The 19,719-nt window shown below is 34.0% G+C and overlaps 1 protein-coding gene and 1 long non-coding RNA gene across 2 annotated transcripts; one reads left to right on the forward strand and one right to left on the reverse strand.

Moving 5' to 3' along the window:
* The first annotated feature begins 2,274 nt into the window (after window positions 1-2,274).
* On the forward strand, window positions 2,275-4,958 carry LOC132551975 (uncharacterized). Its single transcript, XR_009554313.1, has 2 exons — window positions 2,275-2,460; window positions 2,995-4,958. It is a non-coding gene; the product is annotated as an uncharacterized LOC132551975 (long non-coding RNA).
* A 4,223-nt stretch (window positions 4,959-9,181) lies between these two features.
* LOC132551984 (serine/threonine-protein kinase RIO2-like) lies at window positions 9,182-19,533 on the reverse strand. The gene is made up of 10 exons (XM_060216129.1): window positions 19,448-19,533; window positions 16,329-16,473; window positions 15,129-15,242; window positions 14,598-14,652; window positions 13,339-13,459; window positions 12,632-12,720; window positions 11,754-11,945; window positions 11,301-11,393; window positions 10,933-11,005; window positions 9,182-9,914 (listed from the first exon to the last, which is right to left on the reverse strand). Exons 1-10 carry the CDS (start codon window positions 19,511-19,513, stop codon window positions 9,282-9,284), a joined length of 1,581 nt encoding a protein of 526 aa, XP_060072112.1. The 5' UTR covers window positions 19,514-19,533; the 3' UTR covers window positions 9,182-9,281.
* Window positions 19,534-19,719: the final 186 nt, after the last annotated feature.

Genomic DNA, 19,719 nt, shown 5'->3' on the forward strand with positions numbered 1-19,719 from the left:
ACATTTCACTAGCAAATTTGTGTATTATTTTCTAAAATAGATATTCTGTCCAATTTGCAAAGTTTCTTGCTGTTCGGCACCTTTTAACAACCCATGCGGTCTAAATATAGCGCATCGGGAAATCCGGAAGTTATAGTGGCGAAGGCGTGAATAAACTCACAAGTGTCTTTGCTGTTCACTATAATTTCTGCTGGTAGTACAATTTTATCCATTCAAAAGACTTATTTATCTGATTACTTTTTAAAATTCACACTAAAACTTATTCTTTTCTGCTTAAAGCAACGCAAACATTTTATTATCGACGTATCCTTCAAGCATCCTATGAAATCCTAACTTGTGCGAAATATCCCTTTAATACACATTTTTACATGTCAAACATACACCCAGACATGATAAAATTATCCCATTACTTAATCTAACCTCGGATGCCAATGGTTCTGTTGTCGCATGTCAAGTGAATAAAACCCGATCATGAAAAAAGGCCACGCCTCCTTGCAATTTTGAAACTCCATATTTACACGTTACATTAGGAAAATGATGACTTTAAAATTATCTCTTTTAATGACTCATTTTAATTTAAATAGTTTGTTTTATAAATAAGGATTTAACTTTTAAAAAGGATGAAACAATAAAAACTGAATCTAACCCTTTAGAAAATGTGCCCACAATTAAAAAAGCACCACGATTTCATTTTTATTTCTTTCTTTCATCAAAAATGTCATTCTAATTCAACTGCTTACCGTGTGTAATACATGTGTACTTCTGGGTCACTGCTTGCTGACTCAAGCACCACGGTGATTTAGGGATGTCACCTGAAAAGGAAATGCGTGACACTTTCGACACATGTCGGTCTTTGATTTGAGCGAATTTGACGTCGTATCTGTAGATATTTTCTCGATTTTTTTTAGTATTTCTCAAGGCAGTTTTTTTCATTAATTAACCAAATAGTATGAACATATTTTACACCGTTTATGTGTTTGTTTGATTGTAATTCATCGGCATTGCTAAAGGTGGCCGAAACTGAGGACACATGCCACTTTTTCTTCTTCTGCTTTCAAATTCAATTTCGTTATTTTGGTACCAGTCATTTTTTTCCGTTTTACTTCGCCTTCTTGTGCTTCAACCAGTTATAAATTTGAACACGTCTTGCTCATTGCAAAGCAAGTCCAGAGAAAATAGGAGGTCTCTTATTTATCATAACCAATACCAATAACAACTTGTCTTGTATACGATACGACTAAGTTTTAAAATAATCGATATAGTCCATATTAAAGAAAAACAACTCTCATAGATATGTGGCACATGTTAATTGTACATAGGATCATGTGTGACCTGAAGCTTCGCGCTACTCGGAAGGAATTTCCCGTAAAGACCTGGAGGCCACGGGTTCGATACAAGGTGGAAGCAAACAATTCTATTTCCTGTAACAAATGGTGCCCATGGCCCTTCTTGTAATGATAGAATGTTAGAACCTGGGTTGATGGGACGTTCGGGGCGAACACATTAAGAAGTGGGGTGTGGCAGATTTTAATTGTGCACGGCTAGAGGGAATTTCCCTATATCTCAGAGGATGCACAATATGCTCTTTCCTGTAAGATATATTTATCCATTAATTAGTTTTAACACCTGTCGTGTATCAGAACTTGTTTCATAACATGTATATCAGTTAATAAGACTGGTACATAGGAGGGGGCGATTTATGGATTCATTCATTTAATTAACTTTGGGATATTAAATGCAAAGGGTAATTATGGACATCCATTAATCAATTTTGAATATCCGTAAATCACTTGTTCATCTCCATAAATGTATAATTGATATCCATAAATATAGATACCATAAATCGAATCATAAATATTCAAAAATGATTTATGGATATCCATAATCAGTTACTTTTGTCCTCTTTGGACTACCATATAAGAAGTTAGCGTTACCGGAGACATCTCTGCTAGAACATCGTTTCATCATGGGATAATTTCGTTCTCTCTAGACCGTTTCAACCGGGTTAAATGTAAGCGGCCTTAGCGATTAACGTAATATATAAACAAACGGGTTGTCAATATTTTAAACACAACCCTTTAGCATACATCCATCGCAACATGTAGATGTTCAATGGATATTAAAACTTTGTTCAAGCTCCTTCGAAATTCAAAATACACGGGTTTCGGAATGGCAATGGTCATATCTAGAAGAGAATGACACATTTATCGAGTACTTTTGATTTTTATACGAAACTGTGGTAATACGTGGATTTTCCCACTTCCTGTCAGCTGATCTCTGTCATCACTTTATCGCAACAAAATGGTCTGTGTTTCCTGCATCGTGATTCCATTTGTTCTGTGGGTTTTTAACAAATTTATCCGACCATACGTATCCAAATTTCTTCCATGGTTCAAAGAATCCCCGGCTTCTTCCAGTCCTCCTAAAACAGATGGCGATTCAACAAAATCTGACGAACAGGTAACGTGTAATGTTACTGCGGACCTCAAAGAATGATCGATTTCATAATATTACACTGCAATTACGTTATGTCCATCAAGCTGGTGTTTATACAACGGCATGCACAGGCTGTTTGATAGAATTGGTGGAAATTGAAAGGATATCGAATTGTAAATAACAATAATATGAAATAGATAGGGTTAAGAATGTGCGGTGTATTTGTCCTAAGCTGTTTTGACTGGTAGCATCAATCCCGTCGGAGGACGTTGTCAAACGTCCGATATAAATGAGTCCCAAGAAGGAATACCAGAAGGGATTACTGTGATCCCTGGTAGAACAGTTTCAGAGTGGTGTGGTATACGGAAAGAAATTATATTTGAAGTAATTAGTTTTGGATTTGAAGAGTTAATACATACTGATAGGGATGAGAGGATCAATAAAAGTGACTCGAGACTCATGTATGATAATGGGTCTATAACAACAAGTTGCTCGTCCATCTTGTATAGCATACTTATTCTGTTGATGTTACAACACTTGATTATTTTACTTCTACAGGTGACGAATGGTTCTTGCAAGTTTGCAGAAATGTTTTCAAATGGAAAAGCTGATATACCTAATGGACATCCTACTACCACAGAAGTGGGTGGTGGAAATAAAAAGGACAATTGATACAGACACTGTATATATACCAGTCTTTCTTCATTTTCTAATTTATACAAAAATCAATCACTTGGCACAATAAAGATTTATCCAACAGAAATTGTCCCTGTCAAGAATTACTAAAAAAATCTAGAGCCTGCTGTATATTCCTTCCACGTGTGACATCATGAGTTGATCAGCAATATATCATACCGAGAATGGATCATTACACACCAACATTTATTTCTACATCATTGATTCTGAGCTGTCAAACTTGACCACTACACAGTGTTGGACATTGGGACTGGACTAATTGATAAAGGATATCATTCCTCAACAAATTCAAATCAGAATTTCAATTTGCATTTGTTGAAAGAGTACATTATTGCCAAGGAAAAGAGTTTTAATTACTTAGCAGACAATTTTGTGTCGAAGTTTTTTTAAACAGATTTTAATTGAAAACAAAATTAAGAAAATCTTAAATATTTCCCACAGAAAAAAGGTTTAAATACTAGATACAGAAATAGTATTTTGTAAAAGCAATATTGAAAATATACTTCGTTAAGAAAAGCATTAACTTATAACTGAATCGTTGACCTGCATTCTGTAGTATCTGGTCAGACCTCATTTTAAAAAATACTCGAAACAAACCCGGATTTGCAGTTTAACAATGTGACTAATATATGTTTGCAAGTATTACCATGCAGCAGATGATCAGTCTATCGGTGTATAAGTACTTCAAATAACAAGACAAGTCATGTTCTCTAAAACCAATTATTTTACCTTGCATAGCTCAAAGTGTCAGTGATCTTGTGGTAATTCTGGTATTTTGAAAAAAAAAAATCTAGGAAACTAAAGCAACTTGATGCAATATTTGGCCAGGAGATAATCAGCGATAGAATAAATTTCTTGTTTTGTAAATTTTATCATGTAAATGACCTTAATCTATAAAACTCCCAGTCCTGATATTTTGCTAATATGTACCTATGGATTAAGTGCTATAAAGTTCCCTCATTTGAATAATGAAGGGCACTGGCCTATTTCTAGGTCACTAGGTTTAAGTATATCAAAGTCCTTTAAGAATCTCCTGAAGTTTCAGATGACCAAGGGGACTAATAATTTGCCAGTAGGTACATTCCTTGGAGTTTTCTCAAAGAAGTGACATCATTTCAAGGTTATACAGGTCTGATTTGTTGAAAAAAAATGATAAAAAACAGAGTTTTTCTGGTAAATTTTGAACATAACTTTCATAACTTGTTATCGCAATACATTTACATTTGCTTATGTCAGAATTATCGTTAAATGCTGAACCAAAAAAAATAAAATACAATTAACCAATATCCTTAGTACATTGATCTCCTTTGAGAACTGTTCATCTTAAAACATAATGATCTGATAGAAAATTGCTTGAATTTAAAGGGGTTTTACTCGAGGTATGAAGAATATTTCAGATATGGTTCTATATATTTCATATAAGCAAAGATCTGTGATGCTGCACCCCTTCATCAATCAACCACAGGTATGTGGTTGATAGATATCATCCATCACTTCACCACACCAGATCAGTGTGTTTGGTTAATTTGTACATATACCCCAGTAAAAGTCTGTTACATGGACAAGGTAAAATGAATTACTTGTAATGAAACAACCATTTATAATAAAACATATTCTATTGTTAACAGGGAATGTGATAAGTATATGCATCTTCTAGATTATACAGTATTTCTATTGCAAGGTAAATGTTTTGTTCTGTGTATGATATAGGAGATAATATTCAAGTCATAAAGATCTACGCTATGTGGAAAATAGACATATTGTGTATTTAACTGAATTTGTTGTACATTTTTTTAGTTGTGAAAATAAAATATTCCAGAAGTGTTGATAGAGTTCAGTATTCTGTTGTTTGTAGTCTAGATTTAGTCATCAATGTGAAAGTAACACAAATATATATTTAAAGTCATAATTGGAGCCATCCTTGATACTCCAGGGGTTACAATCACTTTAGCTCTCTGCACCCTGGTACATAACATGGGAAATTGAAGGCACAAGCGAAGTAATTTGATTGGTTCCAGGCTGATATGCTCCTGTTAAAGATTACAAAAATAGCCACTCCCAACTTAAAGCCATTACATGTTTCAGGGGTGCAAAGAGCAAAGGTAATCGTAGCCCCTTGAGTATCGAGGATGAATTGAAGCTCGCACAAAATTTCTGAATTTTAGCTTAAATTTATCAGATAGCTCCCCTAATTGACATTGCTGGCATCGATCACACTGCAAAATGTTTAAAGTTTTCTTAACAAGATTCCAAGTGGCAATAGACAGATGATTATTAAATAGTTTAAGCGTTATTATGAATTCTTAGCAATATGCTGAACAAAAGTTGTCATATTTATGGGGCACAAAAGGAGTGTTTCTGTTTGTGAATTTTTGACAAGTTCTTATTGATGGCGAAATCAACCAAATATTCGAGATTGCAATTAAACTGAATTTAAACCAATCTATCACAAGATATGGAGAATCTTGAATGTAAATTTTGCAAACTCTTTTCAACATAAACTAGCAAGAGATCTACTTGTCAATAGATGTGTGTGTTCAGTTTTGATGCTAATATGATGAATATACCTGATTGTTTTGACACTCTTAAATTTACCATTTTTCAGCAAGCTTCAAATTTGTGTCATTTTCAATAAGTTGTCAGTTTTCAATATGCATAACAAGCAAAGGTATCAAATAATTCCATTTCTGTTCTGTTATCAGCTTATATTTATTTTTGTCCGATTCATATTAATCAGGCATGTAAATTTCTGGCAAAGACTCTTTGTTTCTGCCTTTGTTGAGCTGTTGAAATGATAAGAAACCCAATAATTTCTTCAGCTTTTCAAATCGCCCTGTGTCTTTGGTCTGTCCAATTTTTGTTATCCATATTCTTGAGAAGTACTGAATGGATCTTTCTTAAATTTTATATATAGGTTCTCCTTGGGTCCTATTTGTGCCCATTTGATTTTGGGTCTTATCAGAAAAATAAAATGGCAGAAAGGTGGCCATGTTGGACTTTGACTTTGAAAGTTTGTTATCACTATTTCTTGAGAACTACAGCATAGATCTTTCCAAAATTTCCTATGTATGTTTCCTTTGATCCATAGTTGTGCCTGTTTGACTTTGGTACTGGTCACAAAAACCACAAACAAAAAAAAACCGAAATGGCCCACAAGCAGCCATCTTGGATTTTGACTTCGAAATTTATCACTATTTCTTAAGAAGTACTGTATAGATCTTTCTCAAATTTCATGTATAGTTTCCTCTTGGTCCCATGTGTCTGGTTGAGTTTTGGACCGATCAGTAAAACAAAATGGCCAACAGGCATCCATCTTAGATTTCACCTAATAAAGATTGTTATCCCTATTTCTTAAGAAGCACTGAATGGATATCTCTCAAATTTTCATCTGCATGATCCCTTTGGTCTCTCCTTGTGTCCACTTGATTTTGGGACTGATCAAATCCAATGGCTTTCCAGGCGGCTATTTTGGATTATCATTGCAACTTCTGCAAAGGAATGTTCAAAAGTCTTATCAATAATAGCAAAAACTGAGAAGAGAAATGAAGGGTAAAGATCCAACTTTCAAAGAGCAAATAAAGATCAAACAATGGTTGTTACCAAGATCCTTCCGGGATCTCTTGTTTTTATACGCGAGAGTCTCTTATGGAACAAGTGCTGATGTCAGACCTTTGTGTCATTTCTTTTTAAATCAAGATCTATGAACAGAACAGGGTTACAGATAGGTGTTACTGAAGGGTATAAAGCAACAATACTTTTCCTGACTGTCATCATCGTATGTTGCTTATAACAAATTTATTTTGACATACCAGTATTTAGTTTGTAGTCTAAAGGTCAGTTAGTGCATTTTGTAGAACAAACAACAATCATTTACTGAAAGTCATTTTTCTGTTCAGAACAATCACCAGTAGACACATGTACAAGTTTTTTCAATATGGCTGCTGTGGCTGAATTGTGAATGTGACATGGGTTTAAATTTCAGTTGGGACAAAGTAGACTGACTAACCACAGCAGCTCTCTGTGAAAACCTATACCAGAGACCATTGGACAGGTTTAAATTGTATTTATAATATAGCATCAACCCATCAAGGTGTAAAACTAATTACATTTTGGTGATCAACAGCTTAGTTAAAGTCAAGAGGTTCATGAGACCTAATATCATTCAACTGGTTGAGTTTGCTGAAATTGCTTCAACTAAACTAAATCTTCTTAATTTAATTTAATCTTAAATCTTCATTTGACCTGAGCATGCTTTTGACCGAATTGGAAGAGAATACAGGCAATCCTACAGAAGAATCAGCAATTTAAAACCTTTCTCCATTTACACATTGGGCATCACCCCTCCATCCTCAGAAAGCCCAGATCTACAGTTTCTACAAATTTGATTTCCCTTCGCCCAGGGATGATTCAGACTAAACAGTGACAGAATCCAGGCATGCCTACAGAAAACAAGGTAATACCAACATGTCAACGATCGTAATCCAAACTCACTCAATATAACTAGTGCAAAATATATACAAAATAAAAGAAAGATTTATACAGGCTCCAGAAAAAGTACATAGAGAGTAAGTCCTCTGCCTCATTGACAACACTCGCCATGTAAACCTTGGTCAATCCAAGTAAGTAATGTCAGGTTCTCAAATGAGAACAAGGTATACAATAAAGAAGCCAGCAGGCAAACTAACAAGCATCAAACATGCCCAGCTTCTTATTGCACAAGGAAATATAATATTTCTCAATGAGATTACTAAAACAAATGTAAAACTTTCCCATAAGTTTCATCTACCTGTATATTTTGAAACACTGTGTTGTGAGTTTATTCTTCAATTGATAGCTTCTTCCATGTAAATTGTGATAATGGGAACAGGATTTTGAATATATAGGTACATGTAAATACCATAGGTTGAGGATGCTGGGATGTCGCTATCCCGAAATGGGAAATTCAAGATAGAGAAATTGAAATCACATTTATCATGCATCATGGTGGAAAGTTGTCCATGTTGGTTTTGTTGCAAGAAAAGACAAAGATAAGCAGCTGGTGTAGAAGAGTCAAGAACACAAATTTTAGATATTTGCTCTTTTTAACATATTAGACCTCATCCAAAAGGGCCTACATCCACCGCCCATGCAAAATTGCTTCCCCTTCACACAAGGGTGCTTCAGATCAAATTGGAAAATAATCCTGGCATTCCCACAGACGAAGTAGGATTTTACAGAGTTCACTCTATTTCCAGAATTGGGTCAACCTCACAGGGCCAAGACCAATCATTTCTACAAAATTGTTTTTCCATCACCCAAGGATGCTTCAGACCAAGTCAGGACAGAATCCAAGTATTCATATATTACACCAAAAGATGCTTCAAACCAAATTTTGACAAAATCCAATCCCTTTTTGGGTCGCACCCAGAAGACCATTTATACAAAGTTTGTTCCCCTTTCTCTAAGAACGCTTCTGAACAAATTAGGTAAAATTTCCCCAAGTCCTTTATGTCTTGAAGCAATACCAGTCCTTCAAACCAGGTGAGCTAAAAATGCAGGTTGTGGGTATATGAGCTTGTCCTCACCTTCTTTTTATAAGTGAAAACCAGAAAGTAAATTCAAGTGATAAATTTTTTAAAAAGATGGCTACTGAACAGGACTGTCCTGGAATGGGCTTGGTTTAAAAAGTAATATTGACTTAAATACAACTTAATTTTGAAAAGCCTGTCTTACTATATGTACTACTTTCTGTTCAGTCAAAGAAGCAGTAACAACATTGGGAAATGGCAGCAATTTTCAATGAGCTTTGGCTCATCACCCCATAATCAGTGAAGGTCATTTTGGATTTTAACAATGAAAGTTTGTTATGGAAATTTCTTCAGATGTACTGGACGGATCTTTCTCAAATTCACACATATCTTAGTCTTATTCCCTAGACGTGACCTTTTGATTTTGGAACTGACCAGAACTAACAAAATGACTTGATAGGCAACCATCTTGGATTTGATAGAGGAAATTAGATAAAGGAAAGGATTAAACTTTTAAAGAACATATAAAGATCAAACAATAAAGGGTGGTAAGATCCCTCTGGGATCTCTTGTAATGATATTCTAATAACTTTTAATACATGACATGTAATATTACTGCTTGTTTGCTCCCATTACATATATCTAAAACCATTGAGCAGAGAGACTGTCTTTGATGTCATGTTTAGTGTTGCGTTTTGATCGTGTCACAATGGCGGCTTCCCCCTTCTTCCTGATACGCCGGGCCTGTAACTTCTCATGCTTCTGCTTAAGTTGTCTCTTCATCTTCTCTTTGACAATCTGAGGATCCATTGTGGAGGTATTACTGGACATACTGAGGGAACTCCGCTGTCTTGTGTTGGACAAGTGGAAGTTAGTGTGTTCCATACTTTCCTCATTTCTAAAAGGTTTGTAGGCTCTGTTAGAATGACTTAAGTCCTCTAATGCTTCGTTTTCCTCTTCACTCAAGACTTCATCTGATAATCTATCATTTACTTCGCTATCTGACAAAAGTTCATCTTTTGTCTCAGACTTCGAATCTGTTAGACGTTCTTCATCACAGTTCCCACACGCCCCAGAATCCTTATTTGCTATATTTTCAGTAAAAGATTCTGTCACATCCTGTGGAGGTTCTGCTTCCAGGTCATCTTCTTCCTCATCATCAACTTCATCTTCCTCACACTCATCTTCCTCATCCTTTATTTCTGTTTCATCATCTTCATCTACTTCCTTCTCTGAAGACTCTGGTCCTTTCAGGATGTTTAGCTCCTCAGCAGCCTAAATAGGAAGGCAAACTCAATTAAAATGCATAAGTAATTTGGTTCAGGTTTTATAAAACCAGACATATTCAGTATAATCTGTAATTACTGTGTATATTTTCTCCACTTCTCAATATCATACAGATTAAACCATCACATACATAGAAATAACCCTCATTGTAGAGCTAATTGGAAAACTTAATCATGACACATTTAACCAACAAATCCAATTAACAGTAAACTGTAGTTAAATTCAGGATCTGAAGTATGTGTTGGGATGGTCATATATAGATGTAAGTATATTCTAGGTCTGATTATAACAGTTGAAATACTTTAAAAATAAAACTTAACACAAAGCTAAAGAAACTTCAACATGGCCTACCAGAAATTAATCTACAAAGTCCAATTTTAAAACAGTAACCTGTGGGTGCAAATCATAATCTCAAATGTGTGTTGGTATGATCAGACATCAATATAGATATTTTCCAGGTTTAGTTATAACAGCTTAGAAAATTCTAGAGAGATATAAGCTCAAAATCGAGTAAAATGTAAAACTTCAACATGGTCCAATTAGTAAACAAATTAATTCTGAATCTCAAATATGTGTTTGGACGGTTATTTATAGGTTAAGTATATTGTGTGTTTCGTTATGATAGCTTATGTACTTTGAGAGAAATTAAGCTCAATGTGGAGCTAACTGCTAGACTTTTATTTGACACAATTAATTAATGTAGAATTAATTGTCAACAGTATGTTAAAGTCTTCAATGAAAAAAGGTATGGAGATGCTCTTTCTTATATATAAAACCACAACTGACAGCACTTGTATTTAACACAACAATCTGGAGCCATCTTCAACACCACCAGAAAAGTAATGCCTGTCTTGCTTAGTGACTACAACACAAGCAACATAAAAATTATTTTATTTATCATACTTTACACCCAATATTGTAAAATACTTCATATTAAGTTTGTATTACAACAAATTCTGTTATCCGCTATATTGTGTTTGATTCCAATTCCAATTTATATACATACCTCATCAAATGTGCTGGACATTTCTTTAGTAAAACCACTGGCAGACACCTCAACATCTAGATTATCATCACGTCTGCAATAATGTTATATCTCAGACTTAAAATCTTTAAATACCAGTTCTGATGCCACTTAATAATCAGAAGACCTATCTATAAATCTTTAAGGAAATGTATTTATATATTAATATTCAACTTTAATCTAATGTTCTTTATTTTTCTTAAGCTTTAAAAATGTTAAAAAAATGAATAATAAACAATTAAAGTAGTTTAGATTAAGGAGTAGGGATAATAACATCAGTCAACACAATGAATTAATTGTAGTTTATATATTGTAGACTAGGTATATATATATATATCAGATATAAGTACCTTAGGTCTGAAAACTTGGGGTAAAGTTCACTTTCATAGTGAAAACGCCTGGCAAAGAATTCACGTATGCAACGTACATCCCTGTTGAAGTACCTGTGAAAATATAATATAAATATTTACACTTTGTTACTTTTCAATTATCTTGTTGCAAACTTTATTAGGAAGTCCTGCACCAGAATTTATCCGAATAATTAAGTATTACTCTATCTTGTGAATCATAAATCTCGCTAGATATCACTGACTAAGTGCAGGACAGAATGTCATCCTTGTAGTTCATTTTTCTCAATAAAACAAAAACTTGAACAGCTATAAATTCGGCACAATATATTGAAAGATGTGATTCATCTATTACTTTTTTGAAGAATGCAATAAAATAATGGAAACATTGGTAGACTTGATATTGTCAACTAACACAATATCAATTTGAAAAAAGCTTGCTCTGTTCATACTCACCACTCTGCATTGAAGTGGGAGGTTGAGATCATCTGTGGGAAATCATACATTGTCACTGATCCATTATCGTCCACCATCAGATTAAACTCGTTGAAGTCACCATGTATGACCCCACAGTTTCCCAGTCTGACAATCAGTTCCATACAGTCATTGTACACCTGAGCCGGGTCTGACAACTCGCGTACCTGGCACCTACAATGATATAGTATAAATTACAGGTGAGACAACTATGTACCTAGCAACTGTAGAAACATATTTACAAAGGAGACAACCTTTTTACCTGACACCTACAGAGACTAATATTCACATGATAGACGATATCTACAAGGCGCCTGTAGAGAGAAGTAATTACTGGTGAGACAACTTATCTACCAGGCACCTGTAGGGACAAGGTATTAGCAGGTAAGACAAACACATGTACCAGGCACCTGTAGGGACAAAGTATTTACTGGTGAGACAACTTAAGTACATGGAAACTTTCAGTTGATCATTCAGTTGAAAACGTGATTGAATTTGATCAATAATTTAACAATTATGAGAAAAATTATTTATAATAAGTTAGTGTATTGAAATTAGAGGTACAAGGTGCCTGAATTGCTCTCCTTTCTGAAGTTTATACAGAAGACATTGTCTATTACTTTTTCAAAAGAAGAACTGTTAAGTTACTTATGCAGATCAAGGTCGATCATCTGAACAAACTTGGTAGCTGCTTATCCCAGGATGCAACAGGGCCAATACAGGACCCTTGACCTTTTTGTGGTTGAGAAGAAGTTGCTTGACAGGAAAAATTAATGCTTGACAGATCATGGATGTCATACCACAACATATGTTCACTTGCCTTTCAGGCAAATGAGCTAATGATAATAGACAACACTTACAATGGATGTCCACTCAGCAACTCCATGATGACAGTGTGGCGGTTGAAGTCTTCTGGTTTGGGAACGGGAAACTTTCTGTCATACAGGGCCTGAATATGTCAATGCTAACACAGTTTATAACATATCATAATAGCTTAATTTTCTAGTAGTATCAGCTTAACAGTAGACTTCACCTGTTCCCTGTATATTTCTTTCATTCATAAATAGTATTCGACACTTATGGTCACCGAGTACATAATGCTGCTGGTCTTGAACTCATACTTAATACACACCAAAATATTGGTAATGTAATTTATACAGGAAGTAAGATAGTAGGGTGAACACTGCACTATCCTTCATCATGACTGTAGACTGCACCCTGACTCTAGAATATTAAAATCATAAGTAAAATTAAGCTGTATACCTTGGGTCTCTTAGACATGTCTGATTCAAGATTCTAAGTTTCAAACTAGGGGAGATAAGGAATTTAATGGAGAAATTCTTTACTTAACTACTGGGCTGGTAGCCAGTATAGACAGCCTGGTTCTCTAACAATAAAATAAATAGGAATCACCACATGAAGGGGGTTTCCACCTTGTATTATGGCCAAAGTGTTCCATCATCTAAACTTACAAGAATTATTGACTTATATATATATATAACTGATTCCAGTACAGTGGTGAAACAAATAATTTTTAAATTTAAAGACATAGGTATGAATGATTTACCTTCATGTAAGCAAACTCCTTCATGGCAGCCAACCTGGACAGGTAGAGCCAGGAGGCATTCTTCCTGTGCTTGTGATAATCCCTCTTGTTTTTTAACTGTCGAAATGATGTACGTCCCAACCTATCAACAGAAATTGTCAATATGAATGTACAGCATAATATGTATCTATGTCTGTAAACCTAATTCAGTTCTTAAGATGTTTGGAATGTGTGCTCCTTTGATGATTCTTCTTTACACTGTCTAATTCTAAACTTTTGTGCACTGAAAATATTTCCCTGCATCCATTATAAATCAGTGACAATTTTCAAAATGAAAATTACTTCATAATTATTTCACAATCATTGCTGACCTAAATGTATCAATAATCATAGCAAAACTTTCTTCCCTAAATTACATTAATGTTATATCATATAAAGATTTTTCCCTTTTTTGGGTCTGGCTATCAACATTTTTCATTATCCATAACACATATTCAACTGGAAAACATAGTCAAACTGATATTTCCACAATTGTGTCTTGGTAACCTCTCTTTGGTAACAAGAGACTGCAGGGTGGAACAACATGTGTCCAACTCATGTCAAAGAAATAAAACAAAGGGAAACTACTCTTCCCATAATTGTAAAATCACAGACCATTAAAGCAAGCACAATTTCATACAAAAAAGTAGAAAAGTAATATGAAAAAAACCAATGAACAATAACTCCTTTACAAATAGGGTCCAGACAAACCTTTTCTGTGATATAGCCCAAAGGCCAAAGCGCTCGTCACTGTCAGTGACCTACTTTTCATATACAACAAAATGTCACTTTCGGGTAAACCCACATCTATAGCATGAAGTTTCTGTGATTAGTACTGTAAGAGATAGGATTTGGAGATGTACATTAAAGGTCAAAATGTAGGTTAAAGTGATCTACTTTAGATATGCAAAATACTGTTTTACCATGATGAACCCATATCCCAAGTATAAAGTTCCCTGTGACTAGTAGTGTGGAAAAAAGAGCCCAGACAAACCTTTTCTTTGATGTAAGCTAAAGGGTGTAATGTTCCTCACTTAGAGTGACCTACTTTTCAAATGCAACAAACTGACTCACCAGGGTGAACCTTATAAATTCTGTCTTACCCACAGAAGTAGGGCCTAACCTTTTTTCAAAACAGGTTCTTCTTCACCTAAAGATGCTCCAAACCAAATATAGTCAAGATGAAGAGGTAGACTATTTGCAGTCACACAAATCATGATTTTTACTAAATTTAATCCTACCTGTGTAATTTCATGGCATATTGGTGATCCTCCTCATCAGCCACAATGTAGAGATCTATAAGAAAAACACATCAATCTATAACAGTTTTAGAATAATTCCTACCAAGGTTTATATGTACCATAATATCTCATTAATAATTCAACTTTAAGAAGACATCAATGAAAACTAGAAAAAAAAACAGTTCACCAATCTTAGGGAAAAAGTCAATGACATGTCCACTCTTCCCAAGTATGAATGAGCGGAGCTCAAAGTTTATCTCTTTAACAATGAAATGATACACTGGAATAAAAGAGCAATAAATTTTAAGATTTGCCATCCAGAAAAGAACACTTATTAGTTATCCACAAAATTAAATATATTTCATCATGCTCTTACTCATAAATTAGTTAATTTTGGTTGAAAATGTCATTACTGGTTCTGTGGCTGTTTAAGAATGTAAAATAATCATCATGTTAAAATACATTTTCTCAAACCTGCTGATAGAAGCATATCCCTATAGATAAGAAACAGAAATTCACAAAACAAATTACCAGACTCCTTTCCAACGCCAATCTGGTTGCCAACAGAATGGATGATTCCACGACTTGTTAAGGCTTTCAGTGCCAGGTAGTCATAGCCACTATTGGTCAATCTGTAGCCATTCTCTAAAAACAGTCAAATAAATAGTAGTTATGAATACAATACATATTAAATATGACCATGGGTATCATTGTTTTAAAAAGAATTTTAAAATAAGTACAACATGACATGTCATACACGAAGACAAGATGCCCAAGGGACCTGTATCACTCATTTTACTGATTCAGTTTTCTAGTCATTTAATAAAGAATTTGCAATATGCCGAAAAACTTATGAAAAAATTTCCCTATTGGATCCACTTTACCCAAGTATGCTTCAGACCAAATTAGAACAAAACTCTGAAACTTCTACAGAAGAAGAAGGATTTTGAAGAATTTGCTGTATTTTCCCTATTGGGCCCTACCACTCTCGCCCCAAGAGACTGAGATCTATCATTTATACAAAATTAATTACCCTACATCCGAGAAATGCTTCAGACCAAATTTGGGCAATATCCATTCATTCCTACAACAGGAGTGAGATTTTAAAGGACTTCTGAAATTTCATCTTTTCAGCTCCGAGATCTTCCCTTCAGGCCCCTTGGGGTTGAGAACCCACATATATAAAAACTTTGTTCCACTTTCCCCAAGGATGCTTCTGACCAAATTCAGTCAAAATCTGTTCAGTTGTTCATTACAAGTTCCGGGTAGCAATTTTTATTAAATGCTGATGAATGCTGCACCATCGACAGAGTGCCATGGCATAAGGTTACTGGTCCTTCAGATGAAGTGAGCTAAAAACTGTAAGATACTTAATTTGAACCAATCAGGTTGAAATTTAAATGTGTTCAAATTTTCGATGTTTATAAATTGAGGAATCTTCGTTCTGAAATATTATCTTTTTGAGATTTTATTTTTTGAACAAATGAAAAATATTAATGTTTTTAATCAATGTGGGCTACATCTTTAAATATCTACACAAATTTCTTAGTTCTTAAATCACATATAATATAATAAGGAGTAAGAATGATAACATTTCTTTTAAACATATTCGACAGGTATTTGATATGTAAATGAAGTGAAACTTTAAATGACACAGGAAGTAACACAAATTAGTAAATTACAATGCTTATTGACTGTTTAAAATTGTTGTAATATATTTTAAAGACAAACCTTTTTTGCCTTGATGTTCATAACACACCAGTTTGTGTTTGGCAAGCTCTTTCAATACTTTGTGACATCCACCAGCATGTAAATGTGCAATGGAAGCCACAAGAGGAGAAGGGACAATCTCATGATTTTTCATACCCATTTCAACCTGAAATGTTAAATACAAATATGACATGAAAAATGAAGTGTACAGGTGTGCAAAAATTGACTACAAAGCAAAAAGTTGTTGCAGGTAACATATGATATAGGAAGGTATCTCGTTTAATAAGCATTACAATCATATGATCAGTTGTGAAGTGTATATGATAGGTGTCTGTTGCTATGGAAGTTCATTGCACATGTAGCACATTGTATCTGTAAGTTTATTCACAATATTTATACATGTGTATACTTGAATTGAAATACACCACAGTGTTCTGGAACTACATATTGTTTTGAAAACCCTATTTATCACATAACTGGCTTGTTGCATCATGCCATAAGCTTTTGTCATGAGTACCTTTGGATAAATGTGCAGTAACACTTTTGTGATGTCAGGACTAAATCATGATTTGATGATTTCATATAACCACCTAATGAAACTATAACAATCCAGTAAAAAAAAGATCATCTTGTAGGGAAATATATACAAGAGTTTTCGTTTACTTTTCAGAAATAAATTGTGCCACAGTAATATGGTATTAATTTGATATTTCACATGTCACTTGCCTAAAAGCCATGATGCCAAGCAATTTTACTAATGTATACCAGTATATTGCATTCAATAAAAGACAAATAGATGACTGAAAATACTAAGAGTCTCAGTCTTAATGTAAGTAAGTGTTCTTACCTTTAAACTTATATACTTCAGTGTAAGAGCCTTACTCTTATAATATCAGGTACTGGAGCAATAGAAAATCTGGCTATACATATAGTTAGATTTGGCTGTATAGTATAATCTGACTATATGTATATATAGAGCAAATGTAAATATACAGATGTGGTCCAGTCACAGTTCTTTCATGCTGATTGAAAATATGGATGACGAATCATGTAAGTCAATGAAATTAATGTTTTTGGCATATTTTTTTAATATCAGACAATTTTTACTTAATTTCAGTATTACATATTTTCAGTATCCACATAAACTCGCTATTTCATAAACTCTATTGTGAGTTTATCCAATATATATGGCATTATTTGCTTCTTGTTCATCTATATATAAGCAGATTCAGGCCACATGTGCTCTTTTAGCAAGTTTCCATGCATAAAATTTGTAACCCACAATGAATATGAATTGTGTTGTGGAAGAAAGTGATATATAAGTAGTTTTTATAAGAATCAAGGAAATTTCATGTCTTGTCATCAAGATATGTGAGTAATGGGATTAAAGTACCAAAAATGGCAACGATGAAATTCAACGATGTCAGGAATTTTCGTACTGAAGAATTTTCATCTGAGGGGAATTTTCGTCTCGGGTAGTTTCGTACTAACTATTACATAGCACTATGGATATAGATAGATAGGGTGTCAACAACCAATTATAACACCCTCCGCTGTGTTGATAATAGAAATTTGATGTTTTAGAAGTTTATACAATGATTTGACTGGTTTTTACCCAAGTACTGGTACACGTCTGTTGTTAGCCGGTGAAACCTCCTCACAAATGCGTAATGAAAACAAAACAACACATTGATCATGTTAACAATCTTAAATAATTAACTAAAACAACATCGTCTGCTGGAAGGTCTAAAAACCATATACACCTTATACACACAACATACACACATAACCTATTCTATAGTACTACTATATAATAGTAGCACGAAACTTCTCAGGACGAAAATTCCCGGGTCATACTAATTTAAGCCTAGAGACATATTTTAAGCCCAGAGAAGCCTAGGAGCGCCTAGGGGTAATTAGAATGTTAATATATCATTTTATTATTTCTAGATAACATTTTAAATGTTTTCATATTGAAAAAATTAAGTTTCATGCAAAGAAAGTGTAATAAAACATGAATATTCTACAAGAAAACTGGCCACATCTCATACAAGGGAGATAACTCTTATAGCAAGTTTTGGCTAGGCTTACAATGCTGTGTGTACATTAGTCAATAATAATTAAGTCTAGGTGTTGATAGAACTATGAACTTGATGAATTGCTTACATCTTAATCACATGACTTCAGTTTTAAAGATCACAAAATATTATTATAACTATACAAATTGGTGTACTAGGAAAATAATTACATTGTCAATTTCAAAAAGATTGATAACTTTTAAAAATTATCGAAAATAAAACTGTAGATTCTGTTTATATATATATTTAATCAAATTCATTAATTTTTTTAGAAATCACAAAATCTGATTAGAATGATAAGAACTACGAATTGGTGTACTAGGAAAATAATTACATTGTCAATTTCAAATAAGTTATTGTAGATTCTAGTTTATATAAATGTTTAGCTTTTCAAACTGAAATACATTCATAATAAACACTAATAGTGCAAAGTGTATGTACTTTAGAACTGTAGTAAACATTGTTGACCCCTGACCTACACTGGTGTTTATGTGTGTCAATATGGCGGACATCGTGCGCCCAGAGAGTACAGCATATAATGTTTGAATATTTGGGATTTGGCAACCCATATGATATCAAATGTATCTATAACTTCATTGAAAAGGAATGTTTCTTTGTCACATTACATATTTTAAGCAATATATTACTAAACAAGGCCCTAGGCGTCCCTAGGCTTCTCTAGGCTTAAAATATGTCTCTAGGCTTAGATTAGTATGACCGAAAATTCCCGGGACCAATTCAACTAAAAACTCACTACGATAAAAATCGCAACCAGGTGTGATTAAGATGTTTCCATATGCCCTATAGCCAAATTTGCCTACAGATATATGATGCAGCAAGATTTGCCGGTGCTCCAGTACCTGAATAAGTGAGTGCTCTTACCCTTACACTAATAAACAGGTCTAGTTCGTGTTTTTGTTACAGTATATTTGTGTCGTAAAATGTCATTTACAGATTGGCATTGGTGTTGTCAAATCGGTTTGGCAGTGACTACAGTTCCTTTGAAATGAATCATTTGCAATGAAGAATGTCGTATAAAAATAATACATTATAGATACTTACAGAAGTTAATACTCTGAAATCTTCTTTGGTTAAATATCTCAAAATCGACACATTTAATTTCCCCATTTTGGAGTTACTTCACGTGGGGAGATTCCTTTCGGAAGTTCTCTTAAGTGTTAATAAAGAAAGAATACGTCTGGAAATTTCCGCTTTAGCCGAAGTTTCGTAGAAAAAGAAAACTAGTCGATAAACATACAATTAATTTTTCTTTCTTTTATTTATTTTTGTTCATAATCGTACATTGTATCCACGTATTTCCAATAACTTATGAA

This window comes from Ylistrum balloti, unplaced genomic scaffold, assembly GCF_031769215.1.
Source record: "Ylistrum balloti isolate Yb309-2 unplaced genomic scaffold, AGI_CSIRO_Ybal_v1 Utg370230, whole genome shotgun sequence".
Lineage (NCBI taxonomy): Eukaryota > Metazoa > Mollusca > Bivalvia > Pectinida > Pectinidae > Ylistrum > Ylistrum balloti.